This window comes from Chelmon rostratus, chromosome 19 (genome assembly GCF_017976325.1).
Source record: "Chelmon rostratus isolate fCheRos1 chromosome 19, fCheRos1.pri, whole genome shotgun sequence".
Lineage (NCBI taxonomy): Eukaryota > Metazoa > Chordata > Actinopteri > Chaetodontiformes > Chaetodontidae > Chelmon > Chelmon rostratus.
The window spans coordinates 14,064,367-14,092,120 of NC_055676.1; the positions used below are offsets into that span (position 1 = coordinate 14,064,367).

At 41.2% G+C, this 27,754-nt stretch overlaps 2 protein-coding genes across 3 annotated transcripts; one reads left to right on the forward strand and one right to left on the reverse strand.

Annotated features, from left to right (window-relative positions):
* Positions 1-67: 67 nt before the first annotated feature.
* On the forward strand, positions 68-13,328 carry traf2b (Tnf receptor-associated factor 2b). Of its 2 annotated transcripts, none has more exons than XM_041959609.1 (11): positions 68-84; positions 5,166-5,368; positions 6,192-6,270; positions 6,497-6,595; positions 8,665-8,826; positions 8,926-9,000; positions 9,462-9,536; positions 10,851-11,075; positions 11,169-11,472; positions 11,733-11,881; positions 11,967-13,328. In XM_041959609.1, the coding sequence occupies exons 2-11, from the start codon at positions 5,193-5,195 to the stop codon at positions 12,183-12,185; spliced, it is 1,563 nt and encodes a 520-aa protein (XP_041815543.1). In that variant the 5' UTR covers positions 68-84; positions 5,166-5,192; the 3' UTR covers positions 12,186-13,328. The 2 variants fall into 2 exon arrangements, with proteins under 2 accessions (XP_041815543.1, XP_041815542.1); XM_041959608.1 differs by lacking the exon at positions 68-84 and adding an exon at positions 402-486.
* Positions 13,329-15,872: 2,544 nt separating this feature from the next.
* fbxw5 (F-box and WD repeat domain containing 5) lies at positions 15,873-27,590 on the reverse strand. Its single transcript, XM_041960102.1, has 10 exons — positions 27,516-27,590; positions 24,842-25,037; positions 24,552-24,709; positions 23,616-23,799; positions 22,833-22,981; positions 22,338-22,664; positions 22,055-22,238; positions 21,811-21,958; positions 19,733-19,945; positions 15,873-19,040 (listed from the first exon to the last, which is right to left on the reverse strand). Exons 2-10 carry the CDS (start codon positions 25,026-25,028, stop codon positions 18,755-18,757), a joined length of 1,836 nt encoding a protein of 611 aa, XP_041816036.1. The 5' UTR covers positions 25,029-25,037; positions 27,516-27,590; the 3' UTR covers positions 15,873-18,754.
* Positions 27,591-27,754: the final 164 nt, after the last annotated feature.

Genomic DNA, 27,754 nt, shown 5'->3' on the forward strand with positions numbered 1-27,754 from the left:
AAGGTTGAGCTGCCCTTCTCAGGCGTTAACGGACAAACAGTTTCGCTTTCTGGCCGTTGGTAGTGGCTAAACCAGGAGGCCAAGGTTAGTTGGCTGAACTGGTGTTTCTGCTTGCCCGATGGATAACTTAGCATTTAGCTAACTGCGCAGTGAATTTGCTAAACTCATGGTAATAGGTCTGTCAAACACTGCCTAATTTAGGGTTTAACTAGCTGCCTAAAGTTGTGTAGCTAACTAGAAGTAAAGTGGTCACACCATTACTTTGTGTTAGCCGATATCAAATGCCATAAGAAGTAAATATGACAAATGCAGAAGTTATTCGTTTGCATAGAGGTGAAAAGTAACCACGAGATAATGTCTAAGTGAACTGGTCATACCCGTGGAATCAATGACGTGTATGAGGGCGTGTGTAACTAACGTTACCATGAAATACTGTGGTAGGTTTGGTTTGCGAGTATATCTTGAACTGGGAGTTTTGCAAGTTCGGTGAGTAAAGAGTTTGGTGTGGATTCAGTAGAGGGTAGCAGGAGGGTTCAGAGTCTGGAAAGAAGAATACTGACCGAGAACATGGCGATGGAATCGCGGCGATCGTTCAGAGAGCAGGCAGAGCAGAGCGTCCTTGTCCTGGCTTCAAATAGCTGCTAGCTTTCTAAATCAGCCAGGGACAATTTGTTTATTTGTTTGAGACGACAGTGTTAGTAATAGTTATGGCTATGGAGACTGAAGGGATCGTTGTGTTGCTCTTCATTTTTCAAGACTTTGTTTTGATCTAGAATGCAGCTTTTGGTGGTGTATTACTTTCACAGGCATGATTGTAATCTTTCCACGACTGTAACACACAGTCCAGATGACTGTATGGACACAGTCCAGAAACCACAGTCTTGTTTTTCTTTTTTCTTTTTTTCATCACAGCTCAGTCTTTAAAGTTCTGTTTGTGCTTACTGGATGGCTGCTTAGTAACTTAAGTTGTTTTTGTTTCTCACAGTTTCAACCATAATGCACAAAGACACAGGTCTGTCTGTGTGGTGTATGACAAAGAAAGCCAGCATGTGGTTTCCAACTTGAGATTGTCTGATTTAATGATTGCTTTCACTGGACTTTGTAATTGCCACCCTCTCAAGGTATCCCTGGATACATACAGTAAACACCAGTTTGGGTGTATTCTTGTGTTTCATTAGGGCTTGGCTCATTGTTCACAGGCAGCTGTTTTTCATGACACTCTATAGTGTTTTTGACTTACTGAATCATATACCCTTTGTTTCCCAATTGGGGCAGGTTTGAACAAATGAAATTTGTGGAGTGATTGTGACAGAACAGTAGGAGTACCACTGATGTTCCGTAACAGCAACTAGAAATCATGCAATCTGAGTGTGTTGATGTGTCAGATAGACAGTCTGAGAATTTCAACAGAAAATTATCTTGTGACTTCTCCAGTGATAAGCAGCTTTGGGTTTTTCTAAGAAATGAAATGTGAAACTTCTCCCACCCTCAACAAGGTTCTTCTTGTGGTTGATATGATAACAAAATTATCTAGGGTGGAACATGAATGATTACTCATCATTATTCTGGAAAGCTCACTGTAAGATAACCAAAATTGCTGTGATGGGACTGAAGTTAAAAATTTGAAAGCCTATTCATTTAGTATGTGAAATTTTGACAAACTGGCGCAAAAATGATGCATCAACATGATTTAATCTTTTAGTAAGTGATAGTTATAAGTTTAAAAATAGCTAAAATGCTTTGTATTGTCATGTTAAAAGTTGGAATTTAGCTGATAACCTTATTCTAGCAAAACTGCTTTTAAATGTTTATTGAATTAAATAGAAAAGATACCAGGGAGTAGCAGTATACTGAATACTACTGAAAAGATATATTGTTTGTAGCTTATTACTAATGGCTGTTAATAAATTACTGGTCACATTCACTTATGACAATTTAAGTCTCATGATGAGCAGGAAGATTTTCTTGTCAAGCTCCAGCTATTAGTCCTCTGATCATGAGGTTGTCTTCATAACTCATTCTGTGAATGTCATGAAAATGAGATGTACAGGTGCTGGTGTTCTGTAGGTTTCAGTTTTCGTACAGGTTACTGAATTGAATTTTGGGGGGCACAGTGACAATTTGCTAGTTTTAAACTGACTTCCCTTCCCAAACCTAAACATTACAACAGATTTCCTGTGTCTGATGAGATTAGGCTGAAATTGAGTTCACAAAAAGCTATTTCCTTCTTTTAAGCCACGTCAACAAAAAGTCTGCTAAGCTCTCACTGTGGCAAAGCCTATCTCAGCCTTACTCCAAGGTTAGAGTTTGCATGAATGTCTTTTTTACAGAAGTGTGCAATTTCTACACAATGTCCCCAGTCAGCTTGTGCGGGATAAAGTGTGTGTTTTGTAACCAAATAATGCAGTGTGGATTGAACATATGATGTTTACCTTTACCTAGTTTACCAGGGTTTGTACCAAACAGGGTTTATACTCCTTGAGAAAAAAATGCTTGAATTTCAACATAATGTGATGTTTCATCTACACAATCATGAACAAGTGGTAAAATGAATAAAGTGACAATATACATTGGTTGGTGTAGGTGAATTCATTCAACTTCATTTTTCACAATTACATTTATAGTTACAATTTAGGTGTCCTGATAAAGGCTTTGAGAGTCTTGAAAGTCTTGTTGTAGGTACCTTGAAATTCCATGAACTTTACTCGCTGTATGAAGCCTGTTTCAGCAGGTAGCCTTGTTACCTGTATCCCACGTCAGGAAAAGGCTGACTTGGCACTTCATGTTGTTCTTGTTAGTGGTATTTGGATTGACACTGCATTTTAATTAATGGGTGTCGCTGAGCTGTTCTTCTAAAACATGCTTTGACTCAAGCAAATAATTAGGTACAAACAACCCTGCTCAATTTCAGATTGCAAAGGTTACACATTCATGCTATGACAAGCAAAGCTGCAATGTTCATATTCTTAATGCAGAGTTCCCTGAGACACTTAACATTAACTATACAGTATGTTGACATGCTGCACTGGCATGAACACACATAGCATACCATTTTCTGCAGCTCTGTGTAAAACTAAATCCCGTTAGGCATATGTGCACATTTACTAAAGGAGTACTTGCTGTGGGTGTGTTGAAAATATGTCAGTGTATGATGAGATCTCACACTGGAAAAACACTCCCTACTCACTTTACCATAAGGGATTTTTCAACAATAAATCATGCACTACTAACAGATTAAGCATTCATAGAGCAGATATTTCGAAAAGGAGTGGGGGGTGACATTATGGCCAGAATAGGCTTTTTAGTCTGAGTCTGACAGACTGAACACTGTCTAGCATTGTTTGCAAGTAGGAAGCAGATAGCACATATCCTGCTTCCCCAGTCATTGTTGTTTTGTTTTTTTGTTGCAGATATTGAGATAAATTTTAATGTGGAGGCAGAAAGTCCTGCTGTTCCTGTCGCTTTTGACCGTGCTGGATTTCATACTGAGTGCCGTGGTTGATAGCACGACACACAACAAAGTAGACTTTAACACCATTTGTGGAACTTTCAATCACATTCTACCTGTAGAGGTCAGCATAGCAATGCTTTTCTGCGATAAAAGATGTAATACAAGAGTTCTTCTTGGCATGTTACTGAGGCAGCGTATTGTTTAATTGGAACGGATGAACCTGCAGACTCCTGCGACCTAATTTAATTTGAGTCCACACCTGTACCGACATGTGAAAAATGATCAGTGGCTTCTCACTGACTTTAGTTTGCCTCAGTGTCATTCTTAATTCTTCCACCAAATGGCACCGAAGGAAAGAGTATTCAAATCATAAGCAGAGTAGCTTTAAATCGGTGTGTCTTATATTTTGCTTCATGTAAAGCACAGATACCATACAAATAAAGTTTATTATTGAAAAAATATTATGACCACACCCAACTTTTATCCATTGCGCATTGTGTTGTACGTCATATGGTGTGGGCAGGGCCTGCAGCAACCACTAGATGGCAGTACAAGCAGGATTATTAGCCCTATGCAGCTGCTCTTTAATAAAGGCCCATCTTTTGAGCGTTAAATGGATCACCTATTTCAAACCTAAGTGAGTGCAGGTGTAGCATGTAGCTTGAGACCATTGGCCCTTCACAACACAGCATAATACTACTGTCCTCGAGCAACAGATTTTGGAAGATTCAAATTTAAAAAAAAAATGTCATTATTCAAGAAAAAAAACCCACACATTGGACACATGTTGGTACTGTTACCAACAGCTTTATGTTTTGGCCAGTATCTCCCGAATGGTAACAAGGGGCGGCCATGCTGATCTGTTACGTTTCTCATAGATTGTATGTGTTTTTTCTGCCGTTCGGACCAGGATTTTCCATTTTTCAGATGCCAGATCTCAGTTCTTTTTGATAGGCTCAAAGTTAACAATTAATTAACCCTTTTCTGGAAGTTTTTAGAAAAAAAGCTAGACAAGACTGTCGAAAACGTCTTCCATTTCCTCAGAAGTAACACTGGGATCGCTCTCTTAGCATGAGTATGGTTCTGCTCTAGATGCCATGTTTGCATTCTACAGCAGCTAATCAGCAGCAACATCTGTCGTCAGTATGTCGGTTTTCTGATAGATCGGCATCAGCAGATTTTTTTGCTGGTACAAGACAACTGAAAAGACTTTGCATGTATCTCATACTGGCTTTGGCGATAAGGCAACCATTTTGGAAAGGTGCACCATTTCACCATGTACCATTGCCCCCTCAGTTTTGCATCTTTTTGAATTTCATGCAAAAGCCGTTTGTTATTTGCATATATAGTATTGGCGCCATTGCATATTATTTTAACGTTCCGACATCATTTGCCTGTGACATATAAAACATGTTTATGCTGCAGCAGCCAAACTTAACGAGGTTAAGATCGCAGATCTTCACAATTTCACAATGATAAATCAGCCTTATACTGTCACTGCAGTGGAATTATTTGCTTAAGGGCTTGAACGCTGCTTGTATTGCACTTTCAGTTCAGCAACTGCATTTTATTTGAGCTGACACTCTCTGTAGGTGTAACTGATGTCAGGGCAAAATACAAAACATCATGATTGATGTGCTTACTATTGCATAAGTGCTGTTGTGCAACTCTTGGTTGTTAGTTAACTGCTGTTATGTGTGGTATTCATTCACAGGATATTGCACCAGGTTGATGGAGAAGAATGGCCCGAATTTCGTTGGACTGTTCCAACTCTTTACCAGGGATCCCCCTCAGTGTGCTGTCAGTGCCCATGGAGAATAAGTACAAATGTCAGCAGTGTCTCCAGGTCCTGAGGAAGCCTGTCCAGGCTCAGTGTGGCCACCGCTTCTGTGTACACTGCTTCAAGCAGCTCACCAGGTAGACCGGAGGTCCTAACCACCTACAACCCTGTGAAATGCAAATCCCTTCCCCCCAATGATTACCCTTCTATTGGACAGGCTTCAGCACATCCTGTGTTCTTGTTTCTGCTCGCCTCTGGGGATTTTTTGCACCCAAGATCAATTATTTTATGCAGACTCATCCCTCACATGACTGGACTCTAACACTGAAGTCAGTGAATCACAAGGATCTGACCATGCTGATTCATTCTAAAGGTGTCCATTGTTCTTTTCCACTTCCTTTTCACTGACTCACTGGTTGTTCAGGAATGCATTACAAATGCATTACGAATACATTTGTGTATCATCTTCATCTGTAAAGTGATACTATCACAGTATCACTAAACACAAGGTGACAATACAAGACTATACAACATGATGAAGTTTGTATTTTCACACGTCATATCCCATGTGGATCTCACTGCATGCTCTTTCACATGCAGTTAACTTTAACCTTGATACGGAACCACATGTGAAATGGATGTTTTGAATGACCGGTTTTGAAAAAATCGACTGATGAGAATGAGAATTCACTGTGTTATACTGCTAAGTTTGTCATCTACTATTTGTGTGTGTGTTCATTTATTGGTCCTCCACTTTGCTAAAGCCAGTACATTTTTCTCATGATTTTCCCACAACTTAACAAGGCTGCAAACTGCAGCATCTGCACAGCACTACAAGCTTCTTTTACTGCTGTTGTATTGATGAAAGATTCATCTCCTTGAGCTGTGGTCCATGCACCACCAACCAGCATTTTTTTGTTTATTTTACTATAAAGTAAAAAAACCTGTTTTGTTTGTCAGTTCTGGGCCAAAGCCTTGTGAAGCCTGCCGCCAAGAGGAGATATATGAGGAACCTATTTCCATTCTAAACTGCAATGAGGTAAGTTGTGAAGTATGTAGCTTTCAGCCATCATTGTTACTTTATGAGACATCTTCCTTGTAATCTACACCATTTGTCACTCCCACTCACAGGAAAATGTATGACTACATCTTGACGGGGGTTTCCTTCACAACAGATGCACACAATGCAATCCCTTATGTCTCTTTGCTATTACAATTAGTGGCTTGATGAGTTCACTGAGCTGTGCTCTCTGCTCCCCTACCAGGCATTTCCAGACAACGCTGCAGGTCGAGAAATAGCAAGTCTGCCTGCCAGGTGTTTGAATCAGGGCTGCAAATGGACAGGCTCAATTAAAGAGTATGAGGTGAAGTATAAAATGTAACTAATGGGTGTGCTTTCTTCTTTCTACTCCCAAATGTTGGCTTACCACACCCAAACCAGTTGTGTCGGTATGTTTTTAATCTTTCTAAACGTCAGTACTCAGACTAAATGTCAGTGTACAACCCATACCCTGCCTTGCTGGTTCACATGTTTTTCCACCCCCAAGCTCACATTACAGCTGAACAATGTGGTTGTATTATATGCACCGCTGCAAATAGCAGCAGAGAGAAGCAGGAAATGAAACCAAACATGCAGCCTGGAAAGTCCCTCCACTACCCGCTCAGCAAACAAACCAGTGGGAAAGTACCAGGTCATTCAACTCAAGATTTGACTGCTGGTGAATGTCTAGTTTCATTAGGTTTTATGTAGGTTTCAGCAGTTATCAAGGGAACTGCCGAATTTACAGTGGCTGGTAAACACAAAACAGCAGGAGGTCTAGACAATGAACTGTGTCCCACAGACAGACTGTGGTTAGTATAATCACGTGAAAGTCCCGCCAGAACCATAAAAGCTGTTTCTGTTCTTGTGTTTGAACGAGCGTCATCTGTCTACGCGTTTTGCTCCTGCTGTAAATATCACTGTGTGGGGCGAGTTTGTTTATTAAAGAGACGCCTGAAGCTAATTCTGTGCAGAGGGTGTTTGTAGTGCTTCCTGTCTGTTTGTCTAAGTGTAACCTCATGAAGCTCAGATAGATACACAGGAAACGTTGAAGCGTCGTGAGGGCAGGAGATATTTCAAATAAGGCTGCTGCCGGAAAGTGTTTTGCATGCTTTGTAAATGTGGCTCTGACTCGTTAGCTCGCTGGTAAAACTTCCCTTAAGGAACACGCGCTTGCTTTCTGCGGCCATGGGATCAAAGTCTTTTAAAGTTTCATTGCAGCGCTCAAGAAATGATCATCCTTGCTGTGTGATACACCCACATGTTTGTGTGAACAGTTGCGGGCTGCCGTCTTAGTCACTGTTGTGTGGAAATATCCGCGCTGCTGTTAGCTAGCCGTACACACCCAAAAATAGGTCTTACGAAGCTGGAAAATCAGACTAAACGTGGTGTCTCAATGGCGTGGAAAGGACAGGGAATTGGCAGTTAAAGATGATTCATATTTAGTTCGGTCATTTGGACCGAAATCTGCCAGTGAAGCGCATCTGAGAAGTGAGCAGTCAAAGCGAGAAACAGGCTAACCTACCTGTTCTTCCTGCTCTGTGGCTCCATGCGCGCTGCTGGCGCCCATTGTGAAGAATGGCTTTGAGGTCAATAAGCTCCGCCTCGCAGTCGAGCCCCGCCCCTTTCATTTCCCGGCATTTTTCAAAAAGTTGATATTTTCCGTTTTTTTTTTTTCACGATTCCCTGAACAGCTTTACATCAAAAACATTTCCCAGTAACGTATTGTTTTACTTCCAGTTTTTTATTTTTGCGCTTCTGTTTTTCACACTGACCTAAACCATAATTTCCTGTTTTTGTCGGGATTATTTTTTGCTTGTTTTAAGGTCAGATGTTCTCTTCTTCTCTCACGTTTTTTTACTATGTTTTAGTATGACTTGGGTTTTAAATATCTTTTAGGACAAATACTTAGATTGTAACCCTCAAAATATTTTCCCTAACTGGGTTGCAAAAAAAAACCCCATCATAATCACATCAATAATTAACTGATCTCATAATCATGTTTACTTCATATCATTTTCATAATAAGCGTACTGTGTTGTTGTCACCTTAGTTGTCACCTCTTTACACAGGAATTAATCTGATAATGAGCAGCTTGTTTTTCCACATTTCAACTGTCACATGTACAGGTGTGGCTTTTGTGTCGAAAATGGTTTTCGAAATAACAAGGGTGTGTCATCTTTATATAAAAGCTGCCAAAAGGTCTGAAGCTTTTATTTGACCTGTTTTGATCATCTATCTATCTGAATGGCATTGTGATGACACAAATATGATGTTAAAAGCACCACTGTCTGTCTTTGAAATGGTCTGAAAAAACACAAGGAATATCAGACACACCTGCTCTGAATGTATGAATGCAGTAATAATAGTCTGTAATCTGTCCTCCATTGTCAGGCACAGCATGAAGGTCACTGTGAATTTGAGCGGATACGGTGCGAGGCCTGCCAAACCTTAATCCTCCGTACGGAGAAGGACCGACATAATGAGAGAGAATGTGAAGTGAGAACGCTCAACTGTAAATACTGCAAAATGACCTTCAACTTCAAAGACATCAAGGTGAGAGATAGAGATTATCTAGCGTAAAGCAGTTGCTGACTGTGCCTGCATTAATGGAACCAAAATAACATTATCCTGCTCCTCCATGGTGTGTTTTAGGCTCATGATGAGATTTGTCTGAAGTTTCCCCTACATTGCAAGGACTGCGGCAGGAAGAAGATCCCAAGAGAAAAGGTTTCCTCAAATTCCCCTTATATTTTCCACATTAATGTTGATGGTGGAGCTAAGTGGTTTTAAATTATTCGGCATGGTTATGCTCAAAAGTATCCTCTCTGAACAAAAGCTTTTGATGGTTTCACTCTGTCTTAAGATAAAGCTACAAAGGGTGTGCTGAACCCTAGCCTAAGCAAAGATGCAACATCTGTCCCTGAATGCGTCGAAATACAAGCACAGTGCTATAAAAATACATACTATTTATTCACCATTAAACTAGAAGCCTGTCAGTTCCAAGAACTGATCATCTGAACAGTGAAAGGCTTCTTTGTAATGGAGGTTTAAGGAAATGGCGCCTTTCTCTTTATGACCACTTAGGTTCTTTCTGACTGTCAATCCCGTTCACTTTCACTTCTCTGTTCGAGTTGATGCAATCTTTTGAAACTGGTCTGCTAACTCTTTTTTGTCCTTTCTGTCTTTAGTTCAGTGACCATAGCAAGTCCTGTGGTATGTCAAAGAGTGCCTGTCCATTCAGTGAAGTGGGCTGTAAATCTGTGGTACGTATGGTAATCTAATTTAAAAAATGCTTTCATCCTGTCATTTTCTATTGAGCAAAGATATTGACGCTGTTGGAGGATGTCTTGTTTTTAAGGTATTTCAAAGGAAGTCTGGCATTTTGGGAAATACATTTGTTTGTTTTTTTGTCAAGGGCTAGTTGAGAAGATTGATACCCTTCTCATATATGTGCAGTAAATACGGCCTGAGATGGTTATCTTATTTTATCTTATCTTAGCATAAAGATAGGACAGAGGCAGGAACAAACAGCTAGCTACTTAACAAAGGTAACAAACTCAAAGTCTTTCGACCATCACTTCTAAAACTAGAAATAGCATTTCCCTCATATGCCCAGTAAAAGCATTTTTACCTTTGAACAGACCCAAGCTAGCTGTTTCCTTTTGCTTCCAGTCTTTATGCTAAGCTAAGCCACATGCCTTCTAGCTGTAGCTTCATTTTTCACATACAGACATGTAAATGGAATTGATCACCTCATTTATACTTCCCAAAATGTCGAACTACTCCTCTAACAAACTGCACTGAAATAATTCGCAAAAGACGATGGAAGAAAATGCTTCACAGTAGAGGCCGACCAATACATCAGCATGATCGGTATTAGCTTATCGCAGATGTGTTAGCATCTGCGTATATGTGTAGAATACGAAGAAATTGCAGCGCAGAAAAGACGAGAATATGTGTGAAGGAAGTTAGAAACAGTGTTCTGTACATTACTCACAATTTACCAGAAAGAGCTAACAAGTTTATTTTTTTTGGCTGAGCTCGTCTTGGTGGGCGAGGCTTAGTCGGAAGAAAGCTTATGTCACGCTGCCGTCGTGCACCAATCAGGGTTTAGCATCATTTGGATGTTTGAAATGTGACGACGGTTGAGTGGTTGTTGGCATATGTTACCAGGACACCCACACAGTCCAGATGGAGCAGATTAGATGTGACTCTTGTTTTTGTCATAAATGTTAATATAATAATTATAACTATAGCTAATATAGTTATTAATATAATTGACATGGTTTCAAACCAGGTTTTCAGGGGATCCTTCTTACAAATATTTGTTTATGCGCTTACATGTAAAACCAACAGTCGGTTAAGGGATTCATTAATGATTGGTAAAAATGGCTCTTTTGTTCTGGCTCTTTCACAGTAAGTAAATCATATAGAAGCATTTTATCACCACAACAGATGGACACAACTTAACGATCAAAGCTAACGCCACCAAACTGCTGGACAGATGTTCTGACAAAATATAACAGAACCACGTATTTCGGCCCTAATAACTAAACGAGCTCTGTTGCGTTCCCCAGATAGAGAACGGGAAGCTCAGCGACCATGAGCACAGCAGCACCATGGAGCACTTGCGTCTGCTGCTGCCCATGGTGCTGTCCATGGCTCGGACGCGTGCTGACGCCGCTGGTCCCGGGGAGTGGCAGGAGGACTCTGGTCTGGGCCTGTACAGGGCTCCTGAGGAGGGAGTCAATATGGGCGCTGGAGCTGCAGCCGCCGCGCAGTCGGTGGACTTGGAAAAAAAGGTGAGTCTCGAATAGACCGAATGCTGTCTTAACCGCTAATGTTTACAGGTTCAGAAGGAGGATCTAAAAGCATTTGTTGCTGTTTCCGGACAGGTGAACGCTTTAGAAAACATCGTGTGCGTCCTGAACCGAGAGGTGGAGCGCAGTTCGGTTACGCTGGAGGCCTTCTCACATCAGCATCGTTTAGACCAGGAAAAAATTGAAAACCTCTCCAACAAAGTGCGACAGCTAGAGCGGACGGTCACTATGAGAGACTTACAGCTGTCTGAAACTGAACAGATATACAAAGAACTCCAGTTCTGCACCTACGATGGGATATTTGTGTGGAAAATCTCCGAATTCTCACGCCGCAGACAGGATGCTGTGGCCGGTCGAGCACCTGCAATGTTCTCCCCAGGTGAGATGAACAACACAGTCGCCACCCATCATGTATTTCAAAGGTCCTCTCTATCTTATGTGCCGAAACGTCGTTTTTGAATGTGAGCGAGCTAAGATCATGTGGTTTGTATGATCTTAACTCCTGGCATGTGGCAGAGGTGAATTCCACTTCACTACACCCTTATTGTCCTTAAGGGAGAATACATGTCCCTCCTGCTCTCACAGGACACAGTTTTTCGGCTCTGCTTACATCCTGGGTTTCTTTTTTCTCCCTCGCAGCATTTTACTCCAGCAAGTACGGATACAAAATGTGTCTGAGGCTGTATTTGAACGGCGATGGGACGGGGCGAGGAACACACCTTTCGCTGTTCTTTGTCGTCATGAGGGGCAAGTGCGACGCGCTGCTCAAGTGGCCGTTCAGTCAGAAGGTAGGAAGACTTGCAAAGGATCCTCTCCGCCCATTTTAACCCCCAATAATCGTCAGAAAACAAACCAGTGCTCCTCTTCCCCCAGGTGACTCTGATGCTCTTGGATCAGAACAACAGGGAGCACATCATTGATGCTTTCCGCCCTGATGTCACCTCCACCTCCTTTCAGCAGCCAATCAGTGAGATGAACATCGCCAGTGGCTGCCCGCTCTTCTGTCCACTGGCCAAACTGGCTGGCAAGAGCCCGTATCTGAGAGATGATACAATCTTCATCAAAGCCATTGTAGACCTTACAGGCTTATAGGGTGTGGACTGTGGAAGTTACACCAAAGCATCAAATATGTATAAGAGAAAACTTAATACTAATGAATAATAGTAATAATAATAAATATATATATATATATATATATTCCAATACATATGATTATACCATATCTACCCTAAAGAATGTCATCAAGGTGTTGGGAGTGTCACATTATGACTGATATACAAGGGTGTGTAAAATAACAATCATGGTGAAGGCTCTAATGATTATGGAAATCCATATTTAGTGAATAAATGAATCATGACCCAGTGGATGGAGCCACTGCCACGTCACACCCGAGCGTTATACAAGTTTAGCCATTTCTGTTATTTTGCTCATGTCTCTTTAAGGCAGCACCTGGCTCACGGCACACAGAAACACAACGCCGTCGGCTGGTGGTGTGCAGATAAAGAGCTCTGGGTGTCAGTAACACGAAGAGCTGCTGAATTCAATATCTCTCAGAGGTCATCTGTCATCCTCACATGATCCTCTTGGCATTCAAATGAAATGTTCTAACTTAAATTATACAACAACTATATGTATCAAATACCTTCTTTATATATACAGTATATGCATACTATAATAATTCTAATACTCCGGTCTCAGCTTTGCATTGTGTGCTTCTTAACATCTGTCTCAAACATGCAAAAGAAGAATTCAGTGAGTTCTAACAAAAGAAATGAATTACCAACAGGGCTTTCAGGCCACTTTTCATCGTGTGGATAACGAATCATTTTGAGTCATGTAGTATAAGACAACAACTTGCTGAGTAAGGTAGAGAATGAGAATGTGTTGGACAGACCACCAATACAAAACTGTAGTTAAGTTCATAGCAAAGAACAGGAATTTACTCATGTAGAAAGAACACATACACTTATACTTCCTGCTTAACTCAGTGCTACTAATAACTTGAAACCTTGGTAGCTGATATTCACCCTATACTATATCCACCTCCATTTATGAATTCATTATACATTATTCATGAGTATAGTTTCCTTACTAATAATACTTTGGTGTAGTTTTTGATTATACATGTATAACATGCTTCCTAAATTTTCTTTGGACATTTATGATGGGTGACAGAATTAAAGCCCTGTATCATGCTACATAAATAAAAGTGATCTGTGTGTTTACACGTTAAAACATGAATTCACTTGTGCATTTTCACTATAATTCGAATAATTGTCCTATTTCTGGTGCTTGAGTTGTTAGTATTGCTTCTAATGTGATAGAAAAAAGAAAATTTGGGGGGGGGGGGGGTTTCATGTTTTTTGGTGCTTTCTAATGTGAGGCGTCATTAACAACTCATTTCAACAACTGCCTGTTGCAAGTGAAAATGTCTTCAACATCTCCAAGTTGCTGAAGGAAACGAGAACCGCAGGCCAGACCGCTGTGTCACCAAACAGTTAACTGTTAACCTGGCTTGTGGTGTCATGCTGCAGAATGTGCACATGATGTTCTGTTCCTTCCCTTCACGCTGTTACAGAATGTGCCCAAAAACATTATGTTTAAAAAAAACAATATGACAGGAAAGTCCTCTGACTTTACACTTGAAGGTCAGTGCAGTTAGGAGGAGGAGGAGTTGTGTTATGTCTTCTGTGGTTCTTCAGGGAATTTTATCAAGCCAGAGAAAAAACAGTTTCTTGTTATCTTGGTTTTGGAGACTTGACATTTGATCAGAAAGTCTGTGAAACAAATTGGGACTTGCAGTTTAAATATGTGGGCCAGATCACCACAAAAAGGTTGCAACACAGCCTGCTGTGAAAGCAACAAATCAAGGTTGAAAGCCCCCAGGTTTTGTTCAGATCTCTTCATATGCATGTCAGGGGTAGCAGGTCACGAAGTGGTGAGACTGAAATGAGCCACACACACACACAAACCTCATGGACTGCATGACACATGATGCTGTTTTCAGGTCAAAGTGAAACACCCACAAACAACAAGCAATGCTGAGAAATGCAAAATAATGGTCATTATCACAAGAGTATCAGCTGCTGTCACTCGTGTGGCGCCTATGAAAGTTTGCTAAAGGGTCAGAGTCTACAGGCACACCAGCAGCTCTGCGGAGCTGTGAGCTAACATCAGCATGCTAACATGTTCAGCAGGTACACTGCGTAACATGTTTAACATGCTAGTACGGTAACATTTGCCAATTTGCAAATTTGAAACTTGTACAAACATTCGTGGTCCCCAGAGGATTAATCATATTTACTGCAATGATCCTCTGACGTCTTTTAGTTCTTCCATGAGTTTGACATTTGTGGGTTTTATTTTTCATTTAATTTTTTTTTGCACGAATTATCTCATTGGATGGATTTCCATGAAGCTCCAAACATTCAAGGATGAACTGTAATCACTTCTGTGATCTCACATTTAAACCTACAATTTGTTTGGACTAAATACCTGCAAAACTAATAACATTCCCATCAGCCTCAGCTGTACTTTGTTTTTGATGCTTATTGGTCAGCATGTTGCCATGCTAGTGTTAGCATTTACAGCCTCACAGATCAGCTAGCATGGCTAGACTCTTAGCCTCGTTTAAATTAAATTGTAGCTCTTCTCAAACAGGAGCAACCTCAATCAAATAAAACGAAAACGACCTGCATGGATTGACTCTCACTGGTGGTGAGATTCAGATGAACTGACCTCTTAAAAGTGGGAATTGTTGACTTGAAACGTTGCATTACACCAACTGTGATGGTAAGTAAACTTGAACTTTCTCCAGCAGGTTATCACCACACTGATCATATTACAAGAAAAGGAAACCCTGCCACCTTTCTCACCAAAACGAGACGACGCCTCAATATGAAAGCGGTGAAGGGACTGCATGCTAGCGTATTCGTTAAGTGTTAGCCACAACCACAGCCATCACACCTCAGATCTAACGCTGCTGTGGCTGTTAAGTTGGATGGAAAAACCCAGCTGGAGGGAGAGTGGCTGCCACTTTCATGACAGCTGAAAGTACAAAAGCCTGTTCTCTCATGTGGCCTGTGGACATTTTTTGGACATTCAGAGTCACAAGTGAATGATGAGTGTGCAAGATCTGATGAAAACGTCTTTAAAAAAAGGCCACTTACTAGCTTTTTGAAAGCTTTCCACCGCATCCCAAACTACTCCTCTGTGGGTGGCGTTTTCTCATTTTTATGAGACCTCTATGAAACATCATACTGTCATCCTGTAACATACTGTATAAGGAGGGATCTTCACCACGTCTCTGTTCAAGGATGGGGTCTGTAGCTGTACCTTGAGTTCTACTCTTGTTCTGCTACTTCAGTCCAGACTAAAATATCTCAATAAGTAACAATTTCATCAAATGTAGTACAAACTTTCATGGTCGCCAGAGGAAGAATCCTACTGTCTTTTGTGATCCTGACTTTCCTCTAGAGCCACCATGTAATGCCTATGACGATCTCTTACATTTTCCTCTAGCGCCATCATCAGGTCTATCATCAGTAACTTCAAATTGTGCAGTTTGGATGAGAATTGCAAAAACAAGCACATTAGTCAATAATCAGAAAAGTGACCGGCAGCTACTTTGATTATCGACTAATTGTTTGAGTCATTTTAAAAGCAAAGATGCCAAACGTTCCCTCGTTCCTGCTCCTCATTTTTGAGGAATATGTTGCTATTCTCTGTGAATATGTTTGGATTTAGGTCTGTGGGTTGGACAAAATGTGGCATTTGAAGACATCTTCCTGCACTTTGGAAACTGATGAGCATTTTTCACAATTTTCTGATATTTTATTAACTAAACATTTCGTCAAAAAAATAGTCTGCAGATGAATAATGACAATAATGAAAGTTACTGCCCTGCTTTGGTTGATGACTAAATACCTGCGAAACAGTAACACTTCCATCATCCGCAGCTGCATTTTGTTTTAAGCTAATTACCAAAAGCTAGCATCATGACATGCTAAACTACGCTGATGAACATTCCTGCTAAACATCATGTTAGCATTGTTGTTTTGAGCTTGTCAGCATTTAGCTCAAAGTACTGCTGTATTCATGTACAGCCTCACAGAACCATTAGCATGGCTGTAGACCAAAGTCTGACACAGTACCATAATTAACAACCATGCTTGATTGCAATGGAAAAAAGAAAAATTTTAGTCAGAGCTATTAATCACCACCGATATCTACAACAGCATCCTTTCATACCAATGCCAAACAAACAAAACGTAGTGAGGAAGCTCTTGCATGTGTCCAGCTCCCTGGTTCATGCCCCACATTTGAGCCGAAGGTTTTGAACCATGTTTATCAGTACAAAAGAATATTAATGTGACACTTTTGCAGACTTCTGGCCTTTCAGGCATGCTTTTTATTTTAGGGGAGTATGAAAATAACGTTAGAGGACAGGAAACATGATGGGAAAAGGTGGAGCTGCAGTAAAAACAATCGTTAAGAAAGTTGGGAACAAAGGAGAAACTTCAGGACTGATTACACACATTTCAAAACATGTAAAACACTGATCACTGGGTGGCTAGAAATCAGCCGATGTACCGACACAGTCACAAAGGTTTCTCTGAAAAACATGACGTGCATCCAGCCAGACAGTTCAGATGAAGAAACAACCCACAGTCAACTTAAAATGGTTTTATAATCACTCACATCCATCTCCAGCGGGGTATCTCCAAGGAAACAGAAATATCTACAGGTAAAGTACCTGACGCTTGTGTTGGTTTCACAGCAGGCGAAATGCAAATTGACAAGCTTCATTTCTTATCTGTTACTTTTTTTTTTTCTTTTTTTTAAGACTGGTCCTTGAGCGATAAAACTGAAAGATCTCGAGGAGGACGACAAGCATGATGGGAAGTAAAGGGGTAACCCGTGTACACACAAACATCTAACGACTGTTGGAGCCAGAAAAACAAAAACACAGATGTGCTGATCAGGCTTTTGAACGGAAGCAGCAGGAGGTTTGCTCCACTTTTCTGATCTCATCGTTACAGTCTTGGTACTTTATTATGACTTGATGGTCTGTATGAGCACTTCAAATTACTGTGCACTGTTGGTTGTCCTTTTGAATGAATACAATTTCAGCCAAAGAATTTAATGGCACTTTTAAGGAGGACTTCACATATATATATTTTGTTGAAATTAAACAACTGGGTGACATTTCTTTGTTCTTGCTCAAATTAAACCTTCTTTCAGACAGAGGTGTAAATCTGTTATTTTAACAGAATTATGACTTAAATAAAACCACCATTTTACTGCATGTACAGTATTTATTGATTATTATAAGTCTACCTTAGTGAACTTAACAATTTAGGTCAAACTGAAATAATGATTACCTCCAAAACCCCATCACCTGAATAAAAACATGCAGTATGTATACTGAAGGGCATATAAAGTATATAAATATGGAGCATAGCCTTGCTTGTTCTACAGGGTGTCTAACGTGCACACTGTTTTATACGAAATAATACTTTTCGGGAGGATGAGTGGTGATTCTGTTTTGACAGACAGGACCAAATGAACAATAGTGCACTATAATGACCAAATGTATCTGTATGTTGCTGTAGTTGTTGTTATTCCAAGGGACTCTAAGTTGTCCATATGTTGGGATTTAAGACATCAAGTGGGGAAGTTTCGCTTGGAGACAGAACAAAACGGTTACATGTAATGATGAGGAAAGGAAATACTTTTTTTTAATTTTTAGATTTGCGATTCGTCCTCTTTTGACAGAATTAAAGGATGCAGCTTTGTGCAACGTATGATTAAAGGTGTTTAAATACATTTCTACATAGAATAGGCCAAATAACGATCAGCTACACATACATTTCTTTTGTTCTCAGTCATGCTTCACGCTAACTGTTTCTTAATAACTTTTCTAGATTAACCAAGTCTGTAATGCTACGTTCATTAGAATAGTGATCAATCATTTCTGGGGCTCAAAAGCAATGGGCTGGGATGTGATTAAAAACCAAGGCAGACTGCAGTAAATGCAGCTAAATGCTGCCTTCCCTTTTGGTTTGAAATGGATTTAGAATGCTCTGAAAACAGGTTTTATGAGGTGTTCATACTCAAGACGTCAATTGGATATATCCGTTTATAAGAAAAGACATTTTCTGAAATATTCTCAGTCACAGCACTTTGCCTCTGATGAGCAGAACATCAGCTGGGATTGTTAGATGCCACCGCTGCAGTACATTTGCCTACAATTACACCACAGGTCCAGGAGTCCTGAGTTTGACCTGTTCAGACACAATGTAACAGATAAAAACAGAAAAAAAAACCTCTTGGGAACATGTTTGGACGTCTGTCTTGTGCATTTTTCTCTGCGATAGCATTTCATATCACTCCTGTCAGCAGCACAACTGAGTCTGCAGTGATTTATGTCCTTTGCTGGTGCAACAGCACACTCTTGTGTCTAACCCTGAGTCACATCACATCCAGGCTCCTGTTAGCTGAAGACACTGAGCACTGCGAACACCATGAGCTCAAAACCACTGACTGTTACCACACTGAACATATACATGGAGTGTATATATAGATTCACACCACAGAGGAAAAAAGATCAAACTTTCCTCTCCCTGCTCCATCCCACTGCGAGCGTTTCCCAGCCTGGCTCACGGCTTTCCATTGACACTGCCGGCGGACGTTGAGTTCTTGTTGCGGCTCAGCCAGGATGACAGGAAGCTGCGGGGCCTCGGCGGCCGGGCGGGGGTCTGCGCCAGTCGGACCATGCGTGGTGAGCGCCACACCTTAATGGTAGAGTCATCGCTGGCCGACAGCAGCAGCTCCTGGTCAGCGGGGCTGAACGCCACCGAGTTCACCACGTCGTCGTGTGCCAGACGTGCCAGACAGATGTTGTAGTGACGGTCCCAGATGTAGCCATGCTTGTCCTCTGCTCCACTACAGGCAGGAGAGCAGAGAGTAAGTCAGTGCACAGAAAGAGGAATGTGGATGTTGTACCCCATTACTCACACTGAAATCACATTAGAAAAGGATCTCTTCATGGTCAGTATGGTTAAATGTACATATATATCATATCATAGCAGCATATATAACATATAACAGCATATAGAGGCACAATATCTGTCTTGTTTGAATGACGTGTTTTAGAGTTCACAAGTAAATTAATCTCTTCTTAATTCAGTAAAAGAGAGAAATTGTATGGTTGTATTTTTCTGTTTAATGAGGAAAATAAGTGTAAGAATATTTTCTGTCTTGACGTTTTGAGAGTTTACTTTTTTTATTTATCAGACTAAAAAAAGCCAAGAGAGCTTCAGGAACGTAGTGAACGGTAACCTTAAATTTGATATTACGAGCGTAGGTGCTTTCAGCAGATGCATTCAGTGACATTGAGTAAATAAATTACAGGAGCACTGTGATGCTTCTGTTCACGCAATATGGTGGGATGGAGACAGACGTTACAGCAACATGAACAGTCAAATTGGGATTAACAAATTTTCAGCTATCGCAGTATCACTTCCCTATTCATACATGAACACTTCGCGGTAAAATGCAGGCAAATTAATGGTGATGGACGCAAGTGTGAAAGCTGCATCTATTCTTGGAAAAACAGACGGTCCTTGGTCACGCACCTGGCAACGAAGTCCCTGCTGACGTCGAGGAAGATAAAGAAGCACTCGTCGTTAGGCGTGAAGGCTCGGTGGGCGCGCAGACTCCTTCTCTCCTCCCTCAAACTCTTCAGGTCGATCACGTGCAGGTCGATCTCCTCTGCAATGGGCGGAGGAGACATGGGGTCGGAGATCACACACCCGGCTGGCCAAGCCCGGCTATTCACATAAAGGTACCTGATCAATGAAAGGAGTAAATCAAGAGTCATGATGGCATGTGCAATCTTAAAAAAACAAACAAAAAAAAAACCCCAACTCATACATGTGTTGCATTGACACACACACACGCGTTTTTTTACTACTATTTACAACTATTACATTTTTAAGTACTGAAAATACTGTGAAAACATAGTGTGATGCGACACAACAAACAGTAAAGAGTCCTTCTGTTGCCACAATGTTGGAAGCAAGTGAAGTTATATTAAAGCAAGACTTAAATATAACTGCACATTGCAGCATTTATCACAATGCAAGGGTTTTTTTTGCCTCCAAAACATGATTTCATTTCACAATGTTCATGAAACATGCAGATGGTTGCTCTGAGCACAACAAATATCAGATGAAGTGAGTCCTACTGTTTTTATCCACTTTTAACTTTTAATATTTGGTATATAATTGCTCGATGGGGTTGAGGGGGGCCAGTCCATCATTTTCAGTGTTCCAGCAGATTTCTTCTGTCGCAGGTAGTTCCAGCAACAGTTAGAAGAGTGTTTAGGACAGGTCCAAACTTCTCCATATAGGGCCATGTGGCTGCAGGTTTTCATTCCAGCTGAGGAGGAGCACACCAGGCTGGACTCATTTAATCAGATGATCTCTGTCTTCAGCTGATAATTAGGTGCCTCCTGACTGCTTGCAACAAAAACCTGCAGCCACACGGCCCTTTATGGAATAGTTTGGACATGCCTGGTTTAGGGTCATTGTCCTCTTGGATAAATAAATCTAGGCCCAATAAGAAGATTCCCAGACGGTATTCTGAGCCTCAACAGCATGTTGTGGTATACTTTCTTATCCATGATGCCATCAATTTTCACCTGAGGCCGAAATGGCACCCCACACCATAATACTACCCCCTCTGTGCTTAACTGTTGGCAAGAGACAATCACTTGTATATCTCTCCCCCTCCCTCCATCTAACATACACTCTTGTTGCCAAACTCAACAATCAGTCCACAACACTTTGTCAATTTCTTGTGTTCTTTTGCAAATTTCCGTTTCACTCTGCCAACAAGTCCTTCTACTCCCAGTTTCTGACGCACAGTTCTTGAAGACACTATTGCACCATTAATCACTGTGGTGATCTCTTCACTCGCTCTCGTGCGATCTGTCTTCGGTTCCTGAGACTGAGAATTTTGAGATGCTTCACTTGTCTGTCTGAAAGTTTATTTTCTACCTCTCCCCCTTTGGTTCTGGTGTGAATTGCTGACATCATGGCAGTCTAAAGTGTGCTTTACAATGCTTGGACTGCATCTCAAGTCCTTGGCTATGCAGCGGTAACTTCAGCCAGCATTAAAAAGGGCCTTTATTCAAACCCATTGCTCACTCGTTAGCTCCTTCTTTACCTTAGCCATGTTCAAAGAGCAACACGTGCTTCAAGACTACTTCTAGGCTATGAATTTATACCAACTAGTGGTGTGGCCTCAGTGACAAAACCCTGATGTTACCAATCACTTAATGAGCAGCATCACCATCAATTAACCATGATCACACCTGACAATGATGACACAAGCAATTTGGCTTCTTCTGTGACGGAACACAATTGTCTGAGATTGACAGTGAAATAGGCCTAGCTTGTTCTTTGTAAGGTCAACAGCCTAAATCTCCTCATGATGGCTCTATTCTATGGTTTATAGAGCATAATGATGACTTTGTAGATATTTCGTTCGTTTTATGGGTATCTCAATGGCCAATTCAACAACTGAAAAAAACAACTAAAACCTCTTAAATATAATTGCTCTAATCATTTTGGCCACCACTGTATAAATGAAAATATACATCTTATTTTCTACATTAAAGCGTAATTAATCATATACATCATTTACTTACCTGTGGTCTGGAGAAAGGCCCATACCAATGATGTGTCCATGGATATCAATTACGTGGTCCAGAGAATCAAAAAACTCATCTGAACCCCGCTCTTCCCCCAGAACAGGACCACAAGTGGTCATCTGGTCCGGCTTGATCCGCTTAATACCTGGACAGGGACAAAGACTCTCACATGAGAGGAGGCGTCTGAGAGCACTGTGTGTAATTTTCTTACCTTTCCGACATTGTGTTGTATTTGTCTTACCTATCTGGTGAGGGGAGTATGTAAGGCTGCCAGTGGTGAAGAGTAAGTAAGTTTTGTCTTCTCCCTCACTGGGCTCAGAGGGCTCGATTAGGCTGGATTCAGGGGCCTTTGTGTGGGCTCTGCCCATCATCTGAGCTACCTGGGTCTCAATCTCCAGCTCCATGGGCCCCACATTTTTACAAGTCTAACAGGCAGGAAGAAGAGCACAAAAGGAGGCAGAATGAAGAACAATATTACTTCAAAGAAAATGTATAAAAGCACCTGAGGTTTACACCTCGCTCACCTGTATAACGTGCCCCAAGCCTGAGATGGTGGGCTGAGGAAGACGGACTGTGGGGAGGCCGTGACACCTCGCTTCCCTCTGGCGCTCCTCATCCTCCTCTTCTTCCTCACTGCCGGAGGTTCCCAGGTCAAAGAGGAGAGGCTGGTGGTGGTGCTGGTGCTGCCCTTTCTGCCTTCTCGCCTGAGACTGAGCCTCGTAGTCCAGCAGCAAGTCTGGGTTGTCGTGACGACGGCAGTGGGCCACCATCACTGTGCGGATGGTGCTGGCATTGATGTTCTGGATCTTGAAAAGGCGCTTAACGACGTTGACGTTCTCCGATTCGACATCCTGTCAGAGAAAAGAAAGGGATGAGGAGGAATGACATTGTGGAGGATGTATATTATTATTATTATTATGTATCCATGATCCTTTCCTTCATGACACAATATAGGAAGATTCTTCCTGTGGGTCCTTCATCTGCTCTTCAGGAAAAGAAATATTATGCCTGACACTCACCTGGAAGGCCTTATTGAGCCAGAGCACTGAGCAGGATGTCATGTTGCCTATCCAGTGCAGGTTCCCAGAGATCAGGTGGGTCTCATTCAGCCAACAGCCAAACACATCGTACGGCTTGTTCCTCACACGTGACAACAGCGTGTAGTTTTCTGCAGTGCGTTTAGACATGGGGAGAATGAGTTGGAGACAAACACATTAACCAGGAAGAAAGTACAAACACACAAACTCTTAGTTGAGCATTTTGATTTAAACATCTCACAGAATGAGAGAAAGTGATCATATAGCTGAATCAGCACCTTCCAAAACAGTTTCAACAAAATTGAAGCATTACAACCTTTCAGAAGGAAGGATTTAGTGCAGGGCTGGTGTATTAGACTGCATTACTTTTAGCTAGGTGTACCCAATAATCTGGCAACTGAGTGTAAAAAGGCTGAGACAATGCAGTTGTCAGCATACAGGCGATTTGGTTTGTTTTTCTTATTGAAAGTGACAAAGGTGATTTACATAGCCAATAACTGGAATTTACTGCATGATCACAGGTGCTGCCTGTTCATATTATTTCTTGCCTACAGCATGCATGTCAACCTACATCTGCCTTCTTCACTCATAGCTGTTATTTATTTGGTCTGATCACAACAGGACATTGCACATACTGTCAACGCCTTGGTTTGTGGGAGGGGAGACTCCCACAAAAGAATTACTGTGAAATCTAAAAATAGCTACTCTTCAAGAAACATCAACAGGAAATATGACACATGACTGATGTGTTTTTTTAGCTCCTACCCAGACTGATGACAGCGATTTCCCCAGATGAGGAGTGGTGAGGGCCCAGGTAGACACCAGACACAAGCAGCAGGGTGTCGTCAGCGTTGAACTGGGAGAACTGGGTGTAGCCCCAGTTAAACTGCCGCATGCTGGAGCTGTGCACCAGAGATATATTACCATCTGTCCGCTCCGTGTCCCATAGCTGCACACAAGAAGCCAGAAGTCACTCTTGGAAGGAAGTGTTTCATGTTTCTTCTAACTGTTCTGCTAACAGTATCAAAGTTAGATGGTTCGTCCTGTTAAACTGAATTATCATCTTATGTTTAAAAAGGAGATATTTGATCAGAATTCAAATGACTTCCTGAGTGCTGATCATGTGATTGCAGTTTATGTGTAATATTTTTTATGTACTAGCTTTCTGTGTTTCAGTAACCAGAAGTTTCCACCCTGGTGGACTGTAGAGATACATTCTATTCTATTCTAGACTAAGTATAGGTAACTATTCAATATGAAATGAAATTATATATAACAAGCACAGAACACTTAAGACATTTAAGAGCAAAAATATGATTGAAATAAGATTTTAACTGATAAAAACTCTAAAAAGTACTTAAAACCTGTGGAGAAAAACAAGAAACATCAGTGAAAATAAATACGAAAGACCAAAAAGATTATTATACCATGTGAGAGTTATTCAGTCATTTAAACACACGACTGCCGTGCGAGTGGCACTGTATTGAGCAGCCATGTTTTAATCTATTTTTTTAGGTTCACCTGTTTACTCGGTGGAGCTCACTTTTGCTCTGAACTGTGAACTTCAGAGTAGGGCTACCAGCAAACCAGAGAAAAGAAAAGCCCTACAGTTAGATACGTAACCAAAGGCTGAACACAATCAACTGTCACGCTGGCAGAAAGTAAGAATGAGAGCAACCTCAATACTCTTTTAATCCCTACCTTAACAGTGCAGTCTTTGGAGCAGGAGGAGAATCGGTGACCCCTGTGAGAAAACGCCAGGTGGAGGACTTGGTCACTGTGCTCTCTCAGTGTCTGAACCTCCACACAGGGGATACAGTCAAACAGACGTCTAAACTCCCTGTACCACGACACAGCCGCTGCACAAAGGTAGATTAGGAGTTACTCAAAGCTGAGACTGGTCTAAACATCTGTGCACAGTACCAGTCTGTTTATTGCAATAAATAACTGTAAAGGGATACTTGGTTTTCTTCTTGGTTATATTTTTTTACCTGGGTGTCGAGGTACAGAACGCGGTATGCGGTAGTAGCTGTAGAACAGCTCTCTCCAAAGAAACTCATCTCTGGAGACAGCCAGCCACTGTCTGCAGGTCAAACCAGCTCTCAGCACGGCATCATGGGGCAGACGCAGGAAGATCTCCAACACCAGGCTATCCGGCAGAAGTGGGCCACACTCCATCCTAACATCCTGAGTAACGCACGCACACACGCACACACACACACACCACACACACACACACACACACACACACACACACACACACACACACACACACACACACACACACACACACAGTGTCAGGTACAAGCCTATGAGGTTATGTGACAGCAACTTCAACCCTTTAACACTTTCCCATTATTTGTTTCCCCATCTGTGGATTTAACATTGTTAAAATCATCTTATTTCATCTTGTTCTGTATAGGCTTGTTACAGCTTTTCATTGAAGCTAAACGATGTGAAAAAGGGAAACCGAAGACTTCGTTTGTGTGTTTTTATGGCCGCAGCATTCAATCAAATGGAAAATCTTCTAGATGTTTGTGCATTATTTTAGCCACATTTCCCTAAAAACTCAGCCTGGCGTATTACATATCTTTCAAAGATTTTATGATCTCCACTAAAATGTAAAATACTGTTCTGTTGATTTAAACAAAACTTGTAACAATTTCTCACAGCACATGGCGATGTCTTCAAACATCTTGTTTTGTGTGGCCAACAGTTTATATTCTTATATGACAAAGAACTGACGCATATCCTCATATTTAAGCAGCTAGAGGGATTAGCATTTTTGCTGGAAAAAAAGACCTAAACATTCATGATTTATAAAAACAACTGTTGATACATTTTCTATCAACCAGTTGAATAGTCAAACAGAAAGATGATATATGCTAGCTTGACCTGAAATCAGTCATTTTATATTGGCCTGTGCACCCATAAATAACATGAGACACCACCATTACTGGGACTAATCTGAGCCTGACAGCTGTATGCTGTTATACTGGTGTAAGCTACAATGCACAGACAGCACTGAGCTGTGTTCAGCCGACCAGGTCTCTGGCTGACAGAGCAGCTCATTAAGGCATCACCATTATGCTTGATATGTCAGTGCATCAACAAGTACTCCTTTGTGGACACTGAACTTAATGGCTCGCCATTTTTGTCAGTCATCAAAGGGCAGTGTGAAAGAGGTATTTATGATACATGGACAAACACACAGTGGCTGCTGGAATAGAGCCATGTTAGTGCAGTACAGATGTGTCATTCCCATCATTCAATTAGTATGCGTCAAACAAATTGTCACAGTTATGTCATAGATTGTACCTCAAAAAGCTACACACTCCCTTTCCCTATCGTATTGAATCAGTTCACAAAAACATGTATGCACATAGCACGCAGCCTGTTGCATGTCATTACTGGAGGAGATGTAGGCTACAGCTGAACAGTGTTTTGCTGAAGTTAGGGATTCCTTTTTGGCCTTTCAGACAAACACTGAGGTAGGCATGGAAATCCTACATTTGGTTATCATTGCTTCCCCTCTTTGTCTCTCTCTCTAGTTTTATCCATGTGTGTATGTGTTACAGGTTATATATACTCAGGCTACTGGTGAGCAGTTTGGAAAATAGGTTACTATGGCTGCTCAGCCTGTGCTTTTATTGGCTATGGATGAAACACTGCTATGTGAGGTCAGCCTCATCTTTACTCCTACTGCTTCCTTAGCATCATGTGTAAAAATACAGCTAATACCATGTTGGCAGCATCCTTCTATCCGTGGCTTTATTATCTATGTTCTTTACACTAATTTGCATTTGTATATCTATAGTCTGTCTATTTGAATTCATGCTCCTTACATTTTTTTGGGTGAAGCCAACAAGATTTAGCTATTTTTCAAGAAAATGTAGAACCTAGTGCAGGCGTGAGTGAAAAAGTGTCATTTGCAATAACCATAAAATTGCTACATAAACGTATTTACCCTAATATGAGGAGGGAGACTACTGAACTACAAAAACTGATTCAGTGAAGTCTTAAAATACCCCCCAGCGCCCAAATAGTAACTGTAATGTATACGGTAAATTCCATTATTTTCTCTGGGGCTTGACCCCCCTCCTGAATATTGGCTTTCATGACACCCCTGGCGTGGCATTTCCTCATTTAGAAGTAAAAACAATCGTATAACATTATCAATGTCATGTTAACTTCCTACAAACCAGTCAGTAGCATTACCTAACACTGCAGCTAACTGTGTACAGTTCTTTGCAGAACCAACCGGCCGTGTGAAAATGACCTAACATGGAAATTTTTGTCGCTGTACGTAAAACCCACAAGTTGCTGTGTTTACAGTGAAAGCAGACTGTCGAGCACTCAAACTGACCACTGAAACATTAACTCGCTGAAGGTCTAATAACTAGCGAAAGTTTATGCATGTAAGTAGGCAAAATCAATTAACAGCTTAGTTTACAGCTATGCTAGCAGTCTATGAAGCTAACGGTGAGCTAGCTAACTTGTTAACAAGCCAGCTAACCGTTAGCTGACATTTGTTTTCAACTTTTAGCTACATCTGACGACATTTATTTCTGACAACAAGCGGTTACGATTATACACAACGGCTTTCGTTATATGAGTCAATCAGCTTGGCTCAGTCCAAATTTGTTGACATAAACTGTGACCCACCTGCTGGATCAAAGTATGTTGGAGAGAAAATCAAGCGGCTAGCTAGCTAGCGCTAAAGGCTAGCCACAGAAAAATGACAACAATCCTCCGATAGAGCTGACTCTTAAAGGCTCTACTAACAGATAACAACACCATCGCTCCAGTCAGGCAAACTCAATCGATTCCGTACCTACAGGGAGCAATATGTTTTCCTGTAAATAATGACTGACTGATCTCTTGGCAACAGCCACAAGATATTT